The sequence below is a fragment of the Amphiura filiformis genome, chromosome 15, assembly GCF_039555335.1.
Source record: "Amphiura filiformis chromosome 15, Afil_fr2py, whole genome shotgun sequence".
In the NCBI taxonomy this organism is placed as follows: Eukaryota; Metazoa; Echinodermata; class Ophiuroidea; order Amphilepidida; family Amphiuridae; genus Amphiura; species Amphiura filiformis.
This window is the reverse complement of record NC_092642.1, coordinates 348,284-368,009: the sequence shown is the minus strand read 5'-3', so window position 1 is coordinate 368,009 and position 19,726 is coordinate 348,284. Positions and strand designations below refer to the sequence as shown.

The following is a 19,726-nucleotide window of genomic DNA, read 5'->3' as shown; positions in this document are numbered from 1 at the left end:
TTAACTTCATCAATATATTGGCAAAAACAATAGAATACAAAGAAACTAAAAACATGCATATCTTGACAACCGTATGTCCGATTTCCTTCAAACAAAAACTATTTTGCTCAGTGTATTTAGCTTAACTTATTCAATCTATTCAAATGGTTCTAAATTCAGTTTCTGTTTTCCAGAAACATCGTTTCGAACCCCCTTAAGGGCTTTAATTTGATATATGAAATGATGCAGTTTGATGGCAAATTTGAATTCACCTAGCATACCTACACTGTGACAGTCAGACACACATGCACAGCCACAGGACGTCGGACACAGACATGGTACACAGTCATGACAGTAGAGGGTAGTCACTAGACTCGCTCGCCAGTCCTACGATACATACCGTACCTAAGGACTGGCTCAAGCCATTTTGTCTGTCTACGGAAAATACACGCTTAACTGTTTGCGCAGGTCAGATATAAACGTCGAACAACTGGATACAAATACAATGACAACGTATGGAAAAATATATTTTTGTAAACAATTTGAGGTCGGTATGAAATTGATATTTTGTACAATTTGTACAGCTATCGAATCTACCCTATCACAAGCAAACGTACCTGTATGTAAAAAGTGCCCTGGCTTAAATACTGGACATCGCCAATATATTTATGACAAATTTGTGTCCAGAACACGAAAAGTGTCCAGACCTCACGCTTGCTCTCTCGGCTACAACAATGGCGTAATCCATGTATTCCAGCGGTTCAAGCGTAGCTATGAATAATTAAGCAGATGACATATTTACCAACTCTGCTGATGCGTAATGACCTGACCTTGTCAGACCGATGAGGTTTGATCCACCAGTCACTTTACTGCTTACACACGGTCATTTTATTCCGCCATGTTTATTGTTTCGAGATCGGGGCCAAGGAACTTAGGCTACACAACGTGCACAGCTCTGACAATTTCCCACAATGCCTTGCGCATTTCCAGAAGAAGGCCTGGCGAATTCCCACATTTCCAGTAAAATTGTAAACAACGCCTGACGTTTTGATAGGGAAAATGGAGATAGCGATGTCGCATTTTACATCAAACAGCTGCAAGAGTAAAACGTTCTGAAGGATCGGTAATGATTAACAGCTGGTCTGGTGTACACCAGGCACAAAAAGAAACTCGTCAGTTATATTCATCCTCAGTGTTCGATTTACCACCTGCATGCCTGCACATATGCAGGTGACTTTGATTCTGTGCAGGTAACTTTTCAAACGTACCTGCACAAGTGCATGTAGAATTTTAGTCATAAATTACACAGTTGGAATCAGAAACATTCAAAGTAAGGTACCAGTAACAACTCTAAATCAAAGAAGTAATATCCCTTATGAAATTACACCAATTTTTACTTTTCATCAGTAAAAAGGATAATTTTATATAGAGTTAAATTGTGTGCAAGTTACTTTCACTTTGTGCAGGTTGATTTTCTATGTTACCTGCACAAATGCAAGTAACTTTTTTCTGGTAAATCGAACACTGTTCATCCTTGCTGTTCAATAACTTGATAATTTTAGATTATTCTGAAATATACATTTTATTAATTGGACTGTTCTTTCTCATTTGACACCATGTTCGTGAACATTGAGCGAGAATTGACCAAGATATGCGCCTCCAAATTCTCAAACCCCAAAATGAAAAGTTGCAATTTTAACGATTCAATTGTGCCTGTTACACTGTGTGCTTTATTGATTGGCCCGTGGTGCTTGTGTGCAATACAACGATGCGTTCCCATTGAAAATCGTTGAAATTGCAACTTTTGATTTTGGGGTTTGAGGCTTTGGAGGCGTATATCTTGGTCAATTCTTGTTTGTTTTTCACGAATAGGGTGTCAAATGAGAAAGCAAAGTCCAATTAACAATATGTATATTTCAGAATAATCCAAAATTATCAATTTATTGAACAGCAAGGATGAATATAACTGGCGAGTTTCTTTTTGTGCCTGGTGTATTTGAAGTTCATATTGAAGTTTGTAAGTTTGTGACTTCGTATGTTATGTGCAATAGATATTACAGGAAGCTTAAATTGGCACACTGTTCTGCAATTTGTCTGTCGCTTCCGAAAATGTATGGGAGTTCTGGACATGTCACACCGGAAGTGTGACATGACCTCGCTGGACATAGGTCAGATATTCGAAAAAATTTCTTGAAAAGCGGCTTTGTCAAAGGTATATAAAATTGGTACCATACCCACCTTATTGTACTTGCTAAATCAAGACTCGGTTGAAACAAAATTAAGGATCAAATACATTTTATTGTCCAAAAAGGCAAAATTATCATCAAATTCTCCACCCTTGCGAAGAGTGCAGAATTGGAATCGGGAATAAAAATATCTGATCTTTGCGATCACAAACACAAAATTACAACTTTGGACATACTATTGGCAAAAGACATTATTGCCAAACAATAGAATAGAACATTTGATGTCAACTTGTCAAAATATTGAAGAAATGTGCTCCCTGAACTTGTGGTGAGTAGGCAAAATAATTCCCATTCAAACGCATGGGAAACTGAAAGTGCATAACACCGACTAGGTAGTCACAGGCATAATTTAATAGATAACTAGGAAGATCACACCACTGTTTTCCAGTTCTTCAGATGTTGAAATGGTTTCAAGATACATGTATACATGCTTACAATTAAAACTGAGTTGGTCTGTGATATGACATTGCATTGGGCTATTCCAGTTTAAAGAAGCACTCCACACCCATTTCCACATTAAGGATTTGGGAACTAATCAAATCCTTTGCATGCACACTTATCCCTGCTTGTCAGCTTCCCTAAGGAGGACTGAGCAGTACTCAAGAAGAAGAAGAAGATATCTACACTACCCCTGTGGAAGATTTTGGAAATATCTTCCACAAGGGGAGTATATTTTTCAAATGTAATTGGTCAGGGTTAATCAATTTGAAACCCATACTCCCCCTGTATTATGGCTTTACATGTAGGCCTACTTGTCTTCCACAACTGGAGTGAGTATTTCAAAAGGAAGTTATCCAATGTCTATTCTAATCGAAACTCATACTCCCTTTGTGGAGGACTTCAACTAAATTTTCTACAGGGTTAGAGTGGATTTTAAATGGAATAGCCCATTGATTGAGACATGCTGAAGAAAATTTAAGAATAGTTAGCATGTGTTGATCTACACCAGATCATTCAGCAATAATGATCTCGCACCACCAAATCAGAGTCCCATAGAGGTATTTGCCTTAAGAAAACATCATTTTATCTTCACATGAGTGACTCAGTTCTTAGTGACAGATATGATGGTTGAAATCAACCCGTGCCTCAGTGATTCCTCTAGGCTGGGAAAAAATAGGTTGACTGTCATTATTTTTTACGACTGGCCCTCGAAGTTTGGGAATTACCGTACCTAATTTACATGCAAAATTATACCAGTGTTTCTGCATAAAACCATTAAAAATTATTCCATGTGGTACACTTCCCGTATTTACTAATCATGACCAATCCAAATTTTGCCAATATTATGCAAATTTCTGCCCATTTTAATGCTTTCCTTAGGCATTAACGAGTTTGTCTGAGAATTGAAATTAAAGGCGCACTATCATATAATATTATTTGGTGGTGTGAAATCTGAAGCCATGTGCTTGCAGTGTGATTTTATGATGTTGTGATAACACTGATAAGGAGCCATGTTAATTTGAATTCTTTGTACTTGTCTAAGATAATGTAAACAAATTTTGACTAACTGAAGGTTGGCCTAAAATCAGGGGGGGGGGGACACATCTATTTGTTCGGTGAGTATGTGCGCCCCAGAATTCGGAGATGGTGGGTCTTTGGGAATCGATGGTGTACCAGTAAAAGGCGGGTCTTTTGGAACTGAGAACATTCAAATTCAAGGGTCTTTCTTGGCTTTCTGGTTGAAATTCACCTGAGAAAAAACAGTGTGTGAGGAATGAGCAATTTAGGGGTCCTTAAGAGCTGAAATTATCAAAATGATTATGTGGTCTTTCAGCCCTCTTACTTTGGTAAAATCAGGGGACTTTTTGATTTTGAGCTACATGTGCACAGTTCTTAAATGGGTCTTTCCGGGGGATACCCCAATGGTCATTTGCGTTAAGTCCCTCATGACTCAAGACTCAACCTGGTTGATCTCTTGATGACTCAGTGTGTGACTGGACCCCGTGATCACTTGACTCAATTTATGACTCGACTGTCATGAACTTGTGATGTGACTGCAAGTCTAGTTCAGGTTAACAACAAGATGAAGATCCCATGTTCTTTTGCAAATAATTCCCATGATATGGAGGAGGTTATGGTGTACTGGATATAGTCAATGTGATTAAAACATGAATTTAATTTATTTCATTTTTCTTTTGTACATGTAGTATCCACTACAAAATGACGAGACTGCAGTGCAGCTATCAGGTAAGTGAATTTAACAAGATAATAAATGCATCTATATGTAACCATCCAGCACAACTGAGCCCTGAAGTCGCCAATCATCATTTTTGAGATATGGTCATTTTCACGGTAAAGGGTGTAACTTTTGATTTTTAGGGTCAAAATTTCAAACCACTTAAATATGTTTCTGTTTACTGAAATCATGCATAGAAGCAACTTAAATTCAAGTAAAATAATGTTTCAAGGCTTAAACCTTTTGATTTCTAATAAAAAATTTGACATTTGCATAACATTTTGGTTAAAATCTAAGAAAAATGTATTTTACATAACCTCAGAAAATTTTGACATGAAAGCTGGAATACATGTGAAATTCCATTCCAAAGTAAGTCAACAGATATAAGTTAAATTTTATACCATGTTTTGCTATGTTTGTAATTGCAGTTTTGAAAATTTTTAACATCAAGTGTCATTTACAATGGAAATTTCCAAACCTTAAACATATTTTTTAAGTTTTAATTGGGTTCCTAAAATAATTTGAATGTCTAACTTCATGTACAAATACTACTACTTGATGAAAGGAACCTCCCATCCAAGTTTCACAGAAATTGGAGCTATTTTTTAGAATTGGCAATTCAAGCGATTTGTGTTTCGGAGGCTTCAGTTAACAACACAGGTGATCATAAAAGTAAAATATTTAGCTAAGTACTACAAGTTGACATAAAAAAATAGGTAAAAAATATCACAATTACCAATTTTCATGCTTTGCTTCTAAGTATTGAATTTCAGTTGTGACAAAAATTAAATTATCACAGCAAGTCATTTTTTTTGTTTTCGAGGCTTCATGTTAACAATTGTTAAACATTGCAGAAGTAGTTTTTTTGAAAACAACAGTGTTGGGATCATCTAAGCTGTTATTTTCTTGTGTGTATTGAATCAATGATTCTATGCAGCAGATATTGTAGATTTATCACACATTAATTTTTTCACCCATTTGTTAAGTATGGTGTTTTTTGCATGTGAAGCCTTCGAAACAGGCTTTTTAAGGTATCAGTATATTTTTCAAACATTAACCATAATGTCAATTTTTTTAAAAATTTATGACATTCTGCACATATCAAGTAATAATTACAATGCAGATATCAGTATGAAACACACCAATTTAGATATGCATAGATGATAATTAAGTTTACTGTTGTTTCGGAGGCTTCATTTGTTTCGGAGGCTTCAATTGTTAACGGAAAGTTTGTATTGGGTCCCATTTTCAAACGGTGATATATAGCTCCACGATTTAAAAACATGTGACTTGAGGATCTACTTTGCTACATTTTGATAAATAGATTGGATGAGCTCTTTTATTTATATTTGCACAAGCTTGCTGAACAGTTTGTTTCGGAGGCTTCAAAAAGTTAACGGAAAAACGGCTATTTGAAGTCAAGATTTTATAAAAATTTTAAAAGCTTGCAAATCGGCTAATTTTTGTTACCCATTTCAAGTTAAGATAACAACTGTTATAAATCAAGAAGAAGTGAAGAAATAACCAAGAATTATGAACCAAAGCTACACCCACAAAGTTTGTTAACAATTGTTAACGGAAAATGAAGCCTCAAACGACAAATATCAAAGTCCGGTTCTCAAAAATACAGGGCCGTTCACAATTAAATCTAATGTGGCAGTGTTTACTGAACATATGACTGTACTTTCAGGATAAGAAAAATTATCCATGAACTAACTGAAGAAAACACAGGGTTTTACAAAAATGTTACTGTTTTTTATAGTTTTTCAAAATGGCAATATTAAGTACATTTAAGCCTGCTAAAACTGAACGCAGTAACTCCCAAAGCTGATTATGCTACCCAAGGTAGCTGCTAACTAGATGACTTATGTGGCCAAAAATTATGGAATTCTGTGGCTTTATTAGAACACTACGGATTAAAATGTTAAAAATCCAAAGTTACACCCTTTACCGTGAAAATGACCATATTCAACCAAAATATTCTGCTTGAAATTAGCTTTAAAATGATGTATATCATGTCTATAGTACGTAAGTAGTGAAAAATCAATAAAACGGTCAATAAATCCTTTGTTTCCTATTGTTTATTGTTAAGTTCAATGGAGCATATCTCAATAGTGGCACTGGCGACATCCGGGCTCAGTTGTGGTGGATGGTCACATAATATGTGCTTCCATTGCAGCAAGGAATTATTGTTGACTCATTGGGATGGGATTTTATTTCTGGGTTCCTGTTTTATAACAACTGGAGAGTAGTTCCCCAAAGTGTTTCCCTCCAAAGCACAGATTGCCCTTGGCATACTGGATACAAATTGGAGCGATTGCCGAATAGGGTGCAACTCTACTAGTCTTATTACAAGACAGCCCTACCCCAACCCTAACCCTAAACTCCGTAAACGAGGACTGGACTCAAGTCTAGCAAGTTGCACCCTATTCGGTAATTGTAACAAAATTTCCATGGTGGTCAAATTTGCACCAGTGTTTTCCAAGAATTAAAGGGGCATTTCGTGATCCACAGCATCATCCCCCCACTTTTCTCAAAAAAAGTTGAGATATTTATATCACTGGAAACCTCTGGCTACATAATGTTTATGTACAAAATATTTCTTGCAGATTAATTCGTTTTGCAAAGATATCGTGAAATTTGAATTTCGTTCTGGTGCACCAGAACGAAATTACAACGCATTGTCTATGGAGCATTGTAATACACATAATCATACATAACTCGCAAACGCAAAATCGGAATCAACTGAAATTTTGGAAATAAGCTTTTTTCGTGGATATCTACTGAAAAATGTCATAAAAAGAAGATGCTAGGATCACAAAATCCTCCTTTAATGTTTATTGAGGTACATTTTGTCACTATCAACCCATGTTGCTGTAGATAGCAAATCAGTACAGAAAATTGAAATAGAAGAAATGCATTGTGGGAAGTGTAAGATATCTTCCCTGTCTCTGTACATGTACATAAAGTTATACATTGCCACATGCAAACCTAGACATTTTGTAAAGCATATAGCTGGATGCTAGGATTGCTGTCCTCAAAAAGTAGGAGAGCGTGGCCTAGCGGTTACGGCGTTGGACTGTGAATCCAAGGGTCAAGGGTTCGAATCCCGGGTCCGCCTGAGCTCGGCTGGCTCTTTGTGTCCTTGAGCAAGGCACTTCACTCTACTTGCTTAGTGCTTCGGAGGGCACTTTAAGCTGTCGGTCCCGTGTACATGCATATTTTCTCACATTAATGTAGTGTGCACGTTAAAGAACGTCACAGGCTATTCGAAAAGAGCAGGGGATCATCCTGGTACTGTTGACTGTACTTCAAAAATACCCTCATCTACTCTAGGTTCCAGAGTAAAAAATAAGTACAGCTTGTCTGTACGCAGTGCGATAAATACTCATACATATGAGGGAGGCACTTATAAGGAAGAAGAAGAAAGACTGCATGCCATTGTATGCTAATTCATGTTTGTATTGAGAGATAGTTGTATACATAGCAACCAAGACATGTTATCCAGACCATAGATAATTACACTGCCATAAACAAATACATTGCATCTAGTTTGACAGGACCAGTCTGGAATTAATATTAGGTTTTTGTTGATACACTAGAGAAGAACATGGAGACCCATTTATGCACAATCTTATTTGCCTTAAAGGGGCGTAGTCCAATCATTTCATGTTCTGTTTTCTATCTTATACGAGGCCTACCATTTAAACAGTATATTTCAAGTTGAGTTGTAATGCGCCAGAGGTTTTGATATAAGAAGCAAACCGATAGCAGCAATTCCCCATAGGGTAGTACAATAAGTTACATACACTTCTAGTGTGGTTACCATAATTGACCATGCTTTGTTCCAGGGTTCGATTTACTTTGAAAAATTTGTGTAGCCTTATTTAGGCGATGTTCTTATAATATTAGCATATGTTTACATTGTAAAAAATTGCTATACAAGCTGAAATTTGTGTAGCAGGTTGTCCAAAATGGGGAGCATTTTGCTCCACGACACCAGTTAAAGGGGGGTAACCCTATTGGTTTTGGATATGGATTGTCTTTAAAATTACATATAATTATAATATCAAATATTGTCCCCTTTATGCAGCTTTGTGAAAAAAACTAGAGCATTTTCTGCGTAAATGTGAATAAATAGCAAAATTTGCAACCCAATACTTGGTATGCGTGAATTGCTTTCTGGGAAGGCAAGCAATAACATGTGCCGTAATTCCCGTTCGTCATGTGCCATGCGTGCGTGGTTGCACATTGACATTAACCAAGCTCCACTGTACTAGGTACAAATTCCAATACTACGGTGACATTTCTCCACAACCAGTCTTTTCGTGTTCGTCTGCATATCGTTCATGATGACTTTTGTATATAAATTATGGCATAATGGCAATAGAGCTCAATAACAAAGCAAAACAGAAATGACCCGACGACAATGCTGGAAACTAGGTATATTCGTCTCAGGCTGGAAATGCCCGTATTGAACGGAAAATTTCGATTTTTAAAAACTCTTTTTCGTACCGAAAAAAAAAAAAAAAGAAACCAAATATATTTCCCCTTGCAATATGTTTGTTTCAAATGAATGTAAATAATTTTGACAGGACCCAACCGATACCTCTGTTATTCTGATAAAAAAAAGCAAATGCTGCCCACTACCAAGAGTGATGAAAAAGGCTAGCAAAATAAGAAGTGATAGCCCAGCAAAAGCATGAAAACACAAAGGCAACTGCTGGGTCCCCCCGCCCATGGGTGGGCAGAATCGGCACCATACAACATGTATAATAAGAGGAAACAAATAATGTTAGTTACGAGTGCTTCAATAAACTAGATCAGGGATTTTCTAATTGATGATTTGTTGTTGTTATTTTTACATTGTGTTGTTGCAATAGCTCCAGCCAGGGAAATACAAGAACGTTTTGATGAGGCAAATCAAATTGAGCTGAGTGATTATGAGGCCATGGCCAATCTATACACAGATGATTGCAAACTACTCTACACTGGAGTGGATGTTGTAGAAGGCAGGGAAGGTGAGCATTCATTAATATTTGAGTAATAATCACTAATCACTGATGACACTTCTTAGGGTTTTGCCTGACTTATGGCTTTTTCAGTCCAAATTTCTACACTTGAATAGTAATTACAGTATCTTTTGGGTCTTTTTAACCCAAATTTTTAACCCAAAGTTTTTTTCTTTCTCAATATTTTCATATGCCAGTTTGCTCAAGCCCCAATCACGCCATTTAAATTATAATTTCTCGGGCTTGCATCGTTTATTTCCGATCCTCGCATATATGAATTTGTGTTTCGCATTGTCTTACGCCCTGCTAGGGTGAAGCATATAGGCCGCCTCCTTCTTCACTATCTCAAAAGTCTTAGTAATAGGAAATTGTTTTTTTGAAGGCACCGTGTCAACAAAGCCTAGAAAAGTTGCTTTTATTGCCTTGTTTTGCCTTGTAAAAATACCCTTTTTCTGCTATTCCTTTTCTCTGATGATGGCACCAGATGAACCAACCTCATTTTATGTACAGGTACTAACAAATCAAAGGTCGCAGGGAGTTTGATTGACTGTGATGTCCGTGTCTCAGTCTTTATACCTTCCTTGAGTCAGTAATTATTATATAGATATTGTTGTTTATTGTATCTCTAAATGTAATGATGAGAAGTATATAAAAGTATACATTTTCATAAAGGAAATGATGCAAGGAATCCAACTAGCATACCAAATTCCTGCAAAAATTAACATTTTTTGAGAAAATCTCAAAATCTGATTTTACTTAACTGACTCGAGGAAGTTATACAGACTGTAAAGACAATAATAGAGCTGATAAACTAATACTTAATTTAGCTGAATCCAAGGAAATACTACTCATTAATCTGATCTTTCGACATCTTGGCTGATTTCTTGATCACAGATGAACTGGTCCACTGCATTTTCTGCAAGACTTGGTTGCTAATGACACATCCTTGTTACCCAGAAGTAGTATTTCCTTGGATTTAGCTAAAAGTATTAGTTTATGATCTCAACAATCCTACCAAATGAATCTCTTTACTGTGTAACAGAGATGGATGTGTAAGTTTGAAATCCCTGCTGAACTTGTGACATTTCTCCCCTCTTACAGGTCTTATCAAGTTGCTGAAGTTCATGGTGGAAGAGGCTGGGTTTACCAAAATCATAAATGAACTCGTACAAGTTGGACCGATGGGAGAAAACTACACCTTTGGATGGGGAACATATGAGGCTTACAGAAGAGATGCACCAGACACTGTCGCTGAATACGGAAAGTAAGTGTTATCTAACCAGCTTTCTTTAAAAAAAAAGCGCAGTGATTTATAGTGCGCTATATGCACAGGCACAATGCCTAGATGTTGATCCACAAGCCTCGGCACACTTTACAGGTTTTCGCTGACCACTATCATGGCCCCACATCATTCCATAAACCATTTAACAACAATTCAGGGACTTGCTGCTACAAGAGCGTATACCCTAGACATTCCACAAATAACCTTCAACAACCAGGTTCAGCTCCCCGAGTTTTGTACGGGTTACAACGAGACAATTAGCAGTAAGTTGAAGTCCTTGTCCAGGGCATTTCAAGCTAACTCAATTTTTCCACGAGAGCGCACTAGGCACCGCCTAGCCACCGCAACCTCTCGCACCATAGTCGAACGCTAACTTGACTGCAGAAAACCGTTTTCAATTTAAAGGAAGATGGTTGAATCAATAACCTCATCCTCACTTTGTTGCCATCATTTTGTTTTGTAATTTATTTTTGCGGATTTGAATCTACTGGACCTAGGCCATGCACTGAAATCATTCATGGTTGATTAAAAAAATAGATATGCACATTGCATAGCAGTCCTATGTTTACCCATTTTTACTCACACATTACTCCATGGGAATTCCACATAATGTTGTTCATGTTATACTTAAAATGGTTATTCTAGTTGAAATCCATACACCCCCGTATGAATTAATCTCCCACACAGGGAGTGTGTATCACAAATGGGGTTACCTGAATGGGTGACTACGTTTGTGGGAGATAATGGTCTTGTCTTCCATATGGGTGTATGGATTTCATTTGGAATAGCCCAGTCAGTATTGACATATTAAACCACTATAATAGTAAATGGCTAGCCTGTAGACCTTTGCTTCATCATCATCATCATCAGTCGACTACAAGCTTTCTCCAACTATTGCGATCTTGGGCAAGCGAAACAATTTTGTTTGGCTGCAGCATCCCTTCAGTATCTCCCAGGAGGTGCTGGACATACTGTACTTTGCTACATATGTCGCATATTCACTGTGTTAAACACACTCTCTCTGATTGGCTACTGATGCAACCTGCTATTGTCAAGTCACTGCCTGAGTGACTGAACTACACATCGTACGCATCAAAAGTTTACAGCAATTTACTGTAATTTTTTCAGCTTCAGATTACCTGATTGCTAATGTTACATACATTTGTTTTCAGATTCTTCCATGTTTATAAGAAAGTTGATGGCGAATGGAAGATATACATTGAATCAGCTAACGCAAGTAAGTAAATAATACAACTGAATAAGCTTATATTTTTGGTCACAGTTGTGAGGTTCACTAACATTTTCATTCAATAGAGGCCCTGCATTTTTTTATCGATTGGCTCCAAACAAAGGATTTGAACCGGTGTCCTTCACCGTAGTTATGGCGGAGTGCAGGCCATTCAATCAAATGTTGTCGTCAACCTATTTGATCGTAGTGCAGGCTTATGTGTGTGGGACAAACTGTCACGGTAGATTGCAATCATGCTTATGTTGAATGCATTTGAGTAGTCTGCCATATTTACGGGATGATACGTTTTATGCAGGGCCTCTATGATTTTGAGGTTGAAGATTTCTTAGTAAATAAAAGTTTCGTTATTGAACATATTCGAAGGATGGTGAATTTACAAAAATTAAACCACTGCGAAATTATGGACTTATCCAGTTGTCATTCAAAGGAGGCCATTTTGAAACTTGAAAGATTATCATCACCAACTAGTCCAGCAACCATACATGCTATTGCTGACATTCTCACCATCCCAGTAGTGGCATAGCTTTAATTAAGGACAAGGCACATTCAACCCCCTCCTCCCCATTTGAAGCGAAAATTGTGAAAAACCCCATTGACATAACCTTAAAACCTTAATCTTCCATACAGGAAGTGTAAATTTCAAATGGTGTTACCTGAATGGGCAGCTCCATTTAAAATTCTGCACCCCTTGTGTGGAAGATTAAGGCCATGTGTAACCCATACCTCAGGGAGGTAGGCCTACAAGGATATACTGCCCTCTATAGGGATACCCCAAAATACCATCCTCCTCTCTACCACACCCTTCAGTCTGGATATAAATACAGCCAAATTAAAAAGTCACCACTAGTTCCATCCCCATTTAATCAGAGTCTGATGAGTTTATGGCAAAATAATTTATATAATAATTTTCTATACACTGACCTGGTGTCCATTTCACTAAACTTTACAAAGCTTTGTAAGTCTCAAAATTGTCCGTAACTTACGTCGAGTTGTAAGTTCCATTTCACTAAACTTACAAACGGTACCTTTCAATAGGGATTCACTACAGGGACCCTTTATAAAGTGACATCTAGTATTGGGTATTCGTAACTTTATGAACGGTTACTTGAGTTACGGAGGGTTAGCAAAAGTCTAGTGAAGTGGACCCTTGGAGGGTTTTCAGTTTCATCCCAGAATGTTGACATCTGAGGGGGTCAATCTAATCAGCCATTTACTGTAATGACTTTTTTATTTCTCTCTTTTCAATTCTGCCTCTTATAGGTCCATATAAAGTACCAGAATTGCCAGAAATTGCACCAACAGAAGGTAAGCCAGAAGCATCCACTATGCTTCTCTTCACCTTGAGTTTGGAAGCGTCCACTATGCTTCTCTTCACCTTGAGTTTGGAAGCATCCACTATGCTTCTCTTCACCTTGAGTTTGGAAGCATCCACTATGCTTCTCTTCACCTTGCGTTTGGAAGCATCCACTATGCTTCTCTTCACCTTGAGTTTGGAAGCATCCACTATGCTTCTCTTCACCTTGAGTTTGGAAGCATCCACTATGCTTCTCTTCACCTTGCGTTAGGTAGTAATGTCAATGCTTTTACATGGTTTCGCTACAAGCATGCCAACAAACTGCCCTTGTACATGTGTACTTGTAACATGAACTGTGTGATTAGGTTAGCACACACAATTTGATACTGTGACCGGTAAAAATAAGCACCAATGTCTTTACCAATCTCAAGGTGAAACCGATTGTAATCAAATTGTTTAGAGAATAAACAATAGCAATTTTTGATTTTTCTACTATCCTCTACCGTGTGATCACACAGTAGAGGATAGTAAAATTAAAAATTCCTATTGTGTATTCTCATTCGTAGTCAGTTAAATATTATTTTGATAACTAAACACTGTTTTACTTAGCAAAAAATAAGTTAACTAAGTTATGAAAACTCCCCTCTTTCTGAATTTACAGAACTTGTTTACATTTTTAGTTGCACATACTGCGATCTCGTTCTGATATTATGGAATGCGCTACATACTCGTGCTTCGACAAGCGCTTTCCACAACAACGCACTGGCTGCTGTCTACCGTGTGATGCAGAAACCAATGAAATTCAGCGCTAACAAGCTAAGCCACTGACTAAGAATATGCAATATTGCCTGCTATTGTGCAAGCTTCCATTGAACTGAGAAGTGGTCAGCATTGCCTTACATATTGGGATTTTTTTTATCACATAATGCCAGAAAGTAGCTAATTTTATAGCCTTGTGGAGCAACTTCATCATATTTCATCATAACAGTTTGTTTGACGTACAACACTGGAACAATTACACTGGAACAATTACACATTTTTTGGTCGATTGTATTATTGACCTCGATTTGCATTCACGTTTTTACATAAATTAAATATGTGTTTTTCTATTTTCAGCTGAGTCAGGTGTAGTTGAGTCAGCTCAAGGTCCATGCAACCCTAATCCATGCGTAAACGGCGGTGAATGTTACGTTAGATTCAGATTCTTCTATAAGTGTGAGTGCCCACAAGGATTTGATGGCAAGCAGTGTGAATTTGAGGGTAAGCTTTGTGGTTTAGGAAGCATTGATTGGTTCCCTTATAGTGGTAAAGTGGGTGTGGGATGTTCAGCTGCATGTCAGGGCCGGGCGGGGGGCACATGCCAAATCGATTACAAAAATGTTTTAATTAAAATTAACTTCTTTTCACAAAGAAGCTTAATTTTGGAACAAAATCATTTTAAAATGAACTATTAGTATATTGTGGTCTTTTATTGAATTTGCCATTTTCTTTCCTGTTTGCTTTACACTTTTGATGTATTTTTACTTTCTTTGTCTTTTATTAATTCTTTCATTCTGACTAGTCAATCAAGTTTGTCAATCAACCTTAGTTTTCAGTCAATCAACCGTAATTTATCAATCAACCATAATTTATCAATCGACCAACCACACTTTGTCAGTCAATCAAGCATAATTTAACTTTCCTGTTCTTTTCCTTTTTAGAACCTGAACCAACAAGAGGTAAGCATCAACCATCCATTATATGAAAATTCAGTGAAAACATTGGGTCATTAGGTTGTCCAAAGGAGAGAGAGTGTATTGCAGCATGATTCATGTGTGGGTGTGTTTGTTTTCACTGACAAACAAGATGCACCTATGACATGTCGCTCATAAAGTGCAGACTCACAGGAACCGTGGACATCCACCGTCAGTTTAAAGAGCAAAATTAATGCAACAAATGCAATAAAGAGGGCAAAAAGTTGTTCATAATTTTGCAGGGGGGGGGGGAGATACCAGGCCTCTTGCACCAGAGCCACGCCCTTAGTAGTCAACTTTCAAGATGATTTTTATTTGTCCCTCACAAAAACATGTAACAGTATTATTTTATGAGCATAAGAACTGTGATATGCAGTGTAACATGGGGGAGCAGTTTTCAGATCGGCAGTGTTCAATAAAGTGAGTAACCATTATCAAAGATCAGAAGCTGTTTGGCCAGAGATGGCATGCCAGAGAGAGATGGATGATAAATATACGTGTATGAAGGGTTGTGCGTAGTACACGTAAAGCCTTAATGTACGATTTCCGTCAAATTTAAATTTTGTTAAAATTTAATCAAAATGTTGAAATAATATTTCAGAGTTCCGACTGATTTTGTTTGATCGCATCACATATATGCAAAAATGTCAGGTTTGAAAAAAATTAACCAATTTCATTTTATAAGATCATAGATTATGGCTTTAAGTCTTAACTAATCATTATGGGCCACACCTCTTTGGAATATCAATTCAATAACTAATGATTGAATTAATAATGTTTCTTTACTCTTTCTCTTTGTGATAAATAGACTGTCCCACAGCATGTATTTTCTTATACTTGCCGGTGTGTGGCAGTGATGGTACTACCTACTCTAACGAATGTGAAATGAACAAAGCATCATGTGAACAGGAGGATGAAATTACTATAGCATACACAGGGGAATGCACTGAGCCTGGTCCTGATGTCTTTGGTAAGTGTCTATTTCGATCAAAACTAGTAATATGTCCCACAATCAATTGATGTTTTTTGTCCCTCAATACATTGTCAGTTTTGTTTCCTATATGTGGCATGATTTAATCCACTCTGGTCAAAATCAGATGTTTTGAATGTTGAAATGACCGAGCATGCTAGAGATGTAGTTTTTCAGGATGGTGTGCAGTTTACTCTATTGGCAATACTAGGGTTGCAATGATTATCAATGTTTGTAATTATCAGTGCGAAATTTGGGTTAGGGGGAAAGTTAATAAGATCCAGGTGGCTTTGCTGACTGTGGAAGAGACAGATTTGAATCAAGTACACCAACTTTATGAGGAGAACAAGCAAGAGATAATGACCGCAAAAGAAGCAGTATGCACACCCACAGAGTAGCTGATACCTGTATCCCATCATACTCTGGGAAGTACCATAATATAATTGCACATGCCATAGGAAGTGTACACAAAATCTTGCTTACATTTTCAATTACACACTAAAATCAGGGGTGCTCAGACTTTTGTTTGAAAAAAATATGACATTTTGTGTAAATGTCCATAGCTCTCAATCCTCTCAATATATGATCAGCTCTTTTTTTTTTTGTATGTGTTTGCTATGAAGCAAGCAGATACACTGCAATGCATGATGGGATACTTCCTTAAGCTGCTGTGATTCATACCTTAAAAATGTACTGAAATTGCAACAGAACAAATGCAATACCAAAGAGTCAAACAGATGAAAGTAAGCAAAAAGGAAAAGGAAAAAAAAATTTTGTGTGGTGAAATTATTCTATCAATGTTGCTGATTGGTCCAATTGATAATGAAAACTGCTTCTTTTTGGCCAATCGGCAGGTAGTTCTCATGGGGTTAAAAAATTTACCAGGGAGAACTGCTCCTTGTACCCTTGCACCAAATGATTGCCAATAACTTGTATTTCAGGTTAAATCCTTTTTTTTACAGCTAATAGAATTCAATTTTTTTCTTTTACACTTAGAATGCCCTGAATTCTGCACATCGCTTTATGACCCAGTGTGCGGTAGTAATGGTGTTACTTACGGCAATGAATGTGAGCTGACTAAAGCTGCATGTCTGGACGGAATAGACGTGATGGAGGAGTTTAAGGGACGATGTGAGGATGGAACAGAGCCAGCTTCTGGTAAGTTCAGCTTGAAAGAAATTGTCATCTGCAACTGTTGTATCTCAAAAGGCCTTGTGTGATTTTTTTTAGTATATTTTATTTTATTTTGTTATATTGTTATATTATTATTATATTATTATATTATTATTATATTTTTAATGTTATCTAATTGTGATACACTGTAAAATTAACTTTAGATTACCGGTAAAATTTTGAGGTATTATCTCAATAATACAATTTCATGTCCATTCATAAAAGGAAAAAATAACAATATGAAATACAACAATGATAATAAAAGAATCACACAAGGCAGCCTTTTGTGATAAGACAGTATATAATGCATAATACAAAATTTATTCTTCATATTTCCAAAGCATTTGATTTTATATAATTTTCAAAGCCACATATACTTTGCTAAAATACAAATGAAGCAGGAGTTTAATTAGGGGCAGTGCAGACCATGCAGTGCTTCACCACTGCAACATACATTCTTGCAAACATGACAGAGTTTGTTCTATTTGGTTCTAATCTCTTTGTCAGTTCATAGTTGAACCCTCTCTTTCTAATCTAATTGGTCTGGAAGGTGATTTTGGCAGTTTCTCTCTTGGTCGCGTCGGTATCCTCAGAGGGGAGCGTGGCCGAGCGGTTAAGGCGTTGGACTGTGAATCCAAGGGTCGAGGGTTCGAAATCTGAGATCTGAGGTACCGCTTGAGCTCGGCTGGCTCTTTGTAGCCTTGAGCAAGACACTTAACCCTACTTGCTTAGTGCTTCGGAGGGCACTCTAAGCCTGTGTATATGTATTTTTCTGACATTAATGCAGTGTGCATGTTAAAGAACGTCATAGGCTATTCGAAAAGTGCAGGGGATCATCCTGGTACTGTTGACTGTACACTCATCTACTCTAGGTTCCAAAGTAAAAAATAAGTACAGCTTCTCTGTATTCAGTGCGATAATACTCATAAATATGAGGGAGGCACTAATAAGGAAGAAGAAGTACTGTATAATACCGTCAGCATCATTTTTGGTCTTGCTTATTTGCTTAATAGTGTATAATGAGAGGTGATTGAGTGGTGAAGTTTTTGCTTGAGTGCTTCATTCATTGGTTGCTGCTAATGCAGTCTCGTTGTATGACTGAAGTTTCTGCATGAAGGCATCCTTGGTTGCTGCTCTATTTGTCACTATGCAAAGTTCACAAGAAGATATGATCATCTTTTTGGGTCACAATCCCACCCTGAGAATGAGGCTATACTGTCATTTTCTAGAGTGATTCAGGATGGCTGAAATTGAAGTTGTGAAAGTTTTGAGTTGTGTGCATATCTAAACTATTTTATTGTCTGTTCACAAGATTAAAATTTTGTGGTTGATACGAGATGTACATGTACAATAAAAATAATTTGTAAAGTTAAAGCCATATTATAACATTTGCTGAGGAGAACGCCCTCAACTTTTTTTTAAATTCTGGTTTTTACACGATTGTAATGTACTTTATTCAATAAAGATACTCTGCAAAAATCAAAACTTTAGGTGCTGTAGTTTTGTCAAAATCCGAGATTTTGAATAAAACACAGGATCCGGCGTATTATTATTACGATGGAAATATTAGTCGAACGCGTACACGATATTGACAACACAGTACGTGCATTGCGTATGGGACGGATATACACATCAAAGGATAGTACCGTAACACAACCGACGGAGTGATACACATTGGCGACATCGGCGCTGGTAGTAAATTCCAATTTTCTTTGCTTTACCTCGGTTCTTTGGCTCAAAATTAAAAGGGGACATATCTGATAATAAAAGCTAACATTTTATGGCAAAGAAATACTTATCTATTTTGAATGAAAATGTTATAATATGGCTTTAATGAACATGACTGATAATCAAATTGTTTTGTGAATTTTATATTATTTTTAGAATGCCCTGAATTCTGCATGTCATTTTATGACCCTGTATGTGGTAGTGATGATGTCACATATAACAACGACTGTGAGATGAAAAAAGCCGCTTGTTTGGCAGAGACTAATATCACTGAAGCATGGAGAGGGTCTTGTGAAGCTAAACCAAGTAAGCTTAGTGTCAACATTCTGTTGGTTGTATACATCAGTTGTTGGTTTGTGTGTCATTTCTGGCTGCTGCTGCTACCATCATTTCATTCATTTCATTAAGCTGTGAAGCAGGCGACTACAAAGTTTCTCCATGTACTACGATTTGAAGCCAAAGTGGTAATGGCATCTGGCAGTAAAATGTTGTCAAAGTCCCCAAGACTTCTTGCACATTTGACAAGTAGGATGTTCTTTGCCTTCCAGGTCTTCTTTTACCACGTAATGGGCTGTAGAGATCATATCTTTTGCATGGTTCATCTCCCTATATCCTCAGGATATGTCCCAGGAATCGTAGTTGTCGTAATCTGACAGAGTTGATAAGAGGCACAGTGTTGGTGATGGTACAGAGCCTTTCATTACTAGCATGGTCAGTGCGCTTGATGTTCAGCATTATCCTGTAACATTATGATCTTCGCTGCTGCTACCATTCATGCCCATACTGTACATTCTCTCCTGCCCAATGCGGTTGTTTCAATACAATACTTTCTTGATACGGTTGACTGCTTCTTGATATTCATAATACGTGCTTGATGGCGGACT

The 19,726-nt window shown here is 37.2% G+C and overlaps 1 protein-coding gene across 16 annotated transcripts in view; it reads left to right on the top strand.

The window, feature by feature from the left end:
- Nucleotides 1-19,726, top strand: part of LOC140171115 (uncharacterized) — a 73,948-nt gene that overhangs the window by 4,425 nt on the left and 49,797 nt on the right. For 15 of the 16 annotated variants that reach the window (XM_072194299.1, XM_072194297.1, XM_072194295.1 and 12 more), the window contains exons 3-12: nt 4,373-4,412; nt 9,285-9,422; nt 10,515-10,677; nt 11,868-11,932; nt 13,205-13,249; nt 14,355-14,498; nt 14,939-14,956; nt 15,780-15,941; nt 16,938-17,099; nt 18,999-19,148. In XM_072194299.1, the coding sequence (XP_072050400.1) occupies nt 4,373-4,412; nt 9,285-9,422; nt 10,515-10,677; nt 11,868-11,932; nt 13,205-13,249; nt 14,355-14,498; nt 14,939-14,956; nt 15,780-15,941; nt 16,938-17,099; nt 18,999-19,148 (1,087 nt within the window). The remainder of the gene's footprint in view (nt 1-4,372; nt 4,413-9,284; nt 9,423-10,514; nt 10,678-11,867; nt 11,933-13,204; nt 13,250-14,354; nt 14,499-14,938; nt 14,957-15,779; nt 15,942-16,937; nt 17,100-18,998; nt 19,149-19,726) is intronic. The other variant, XM_072194288.1, reaches the window with a different exon arrangement.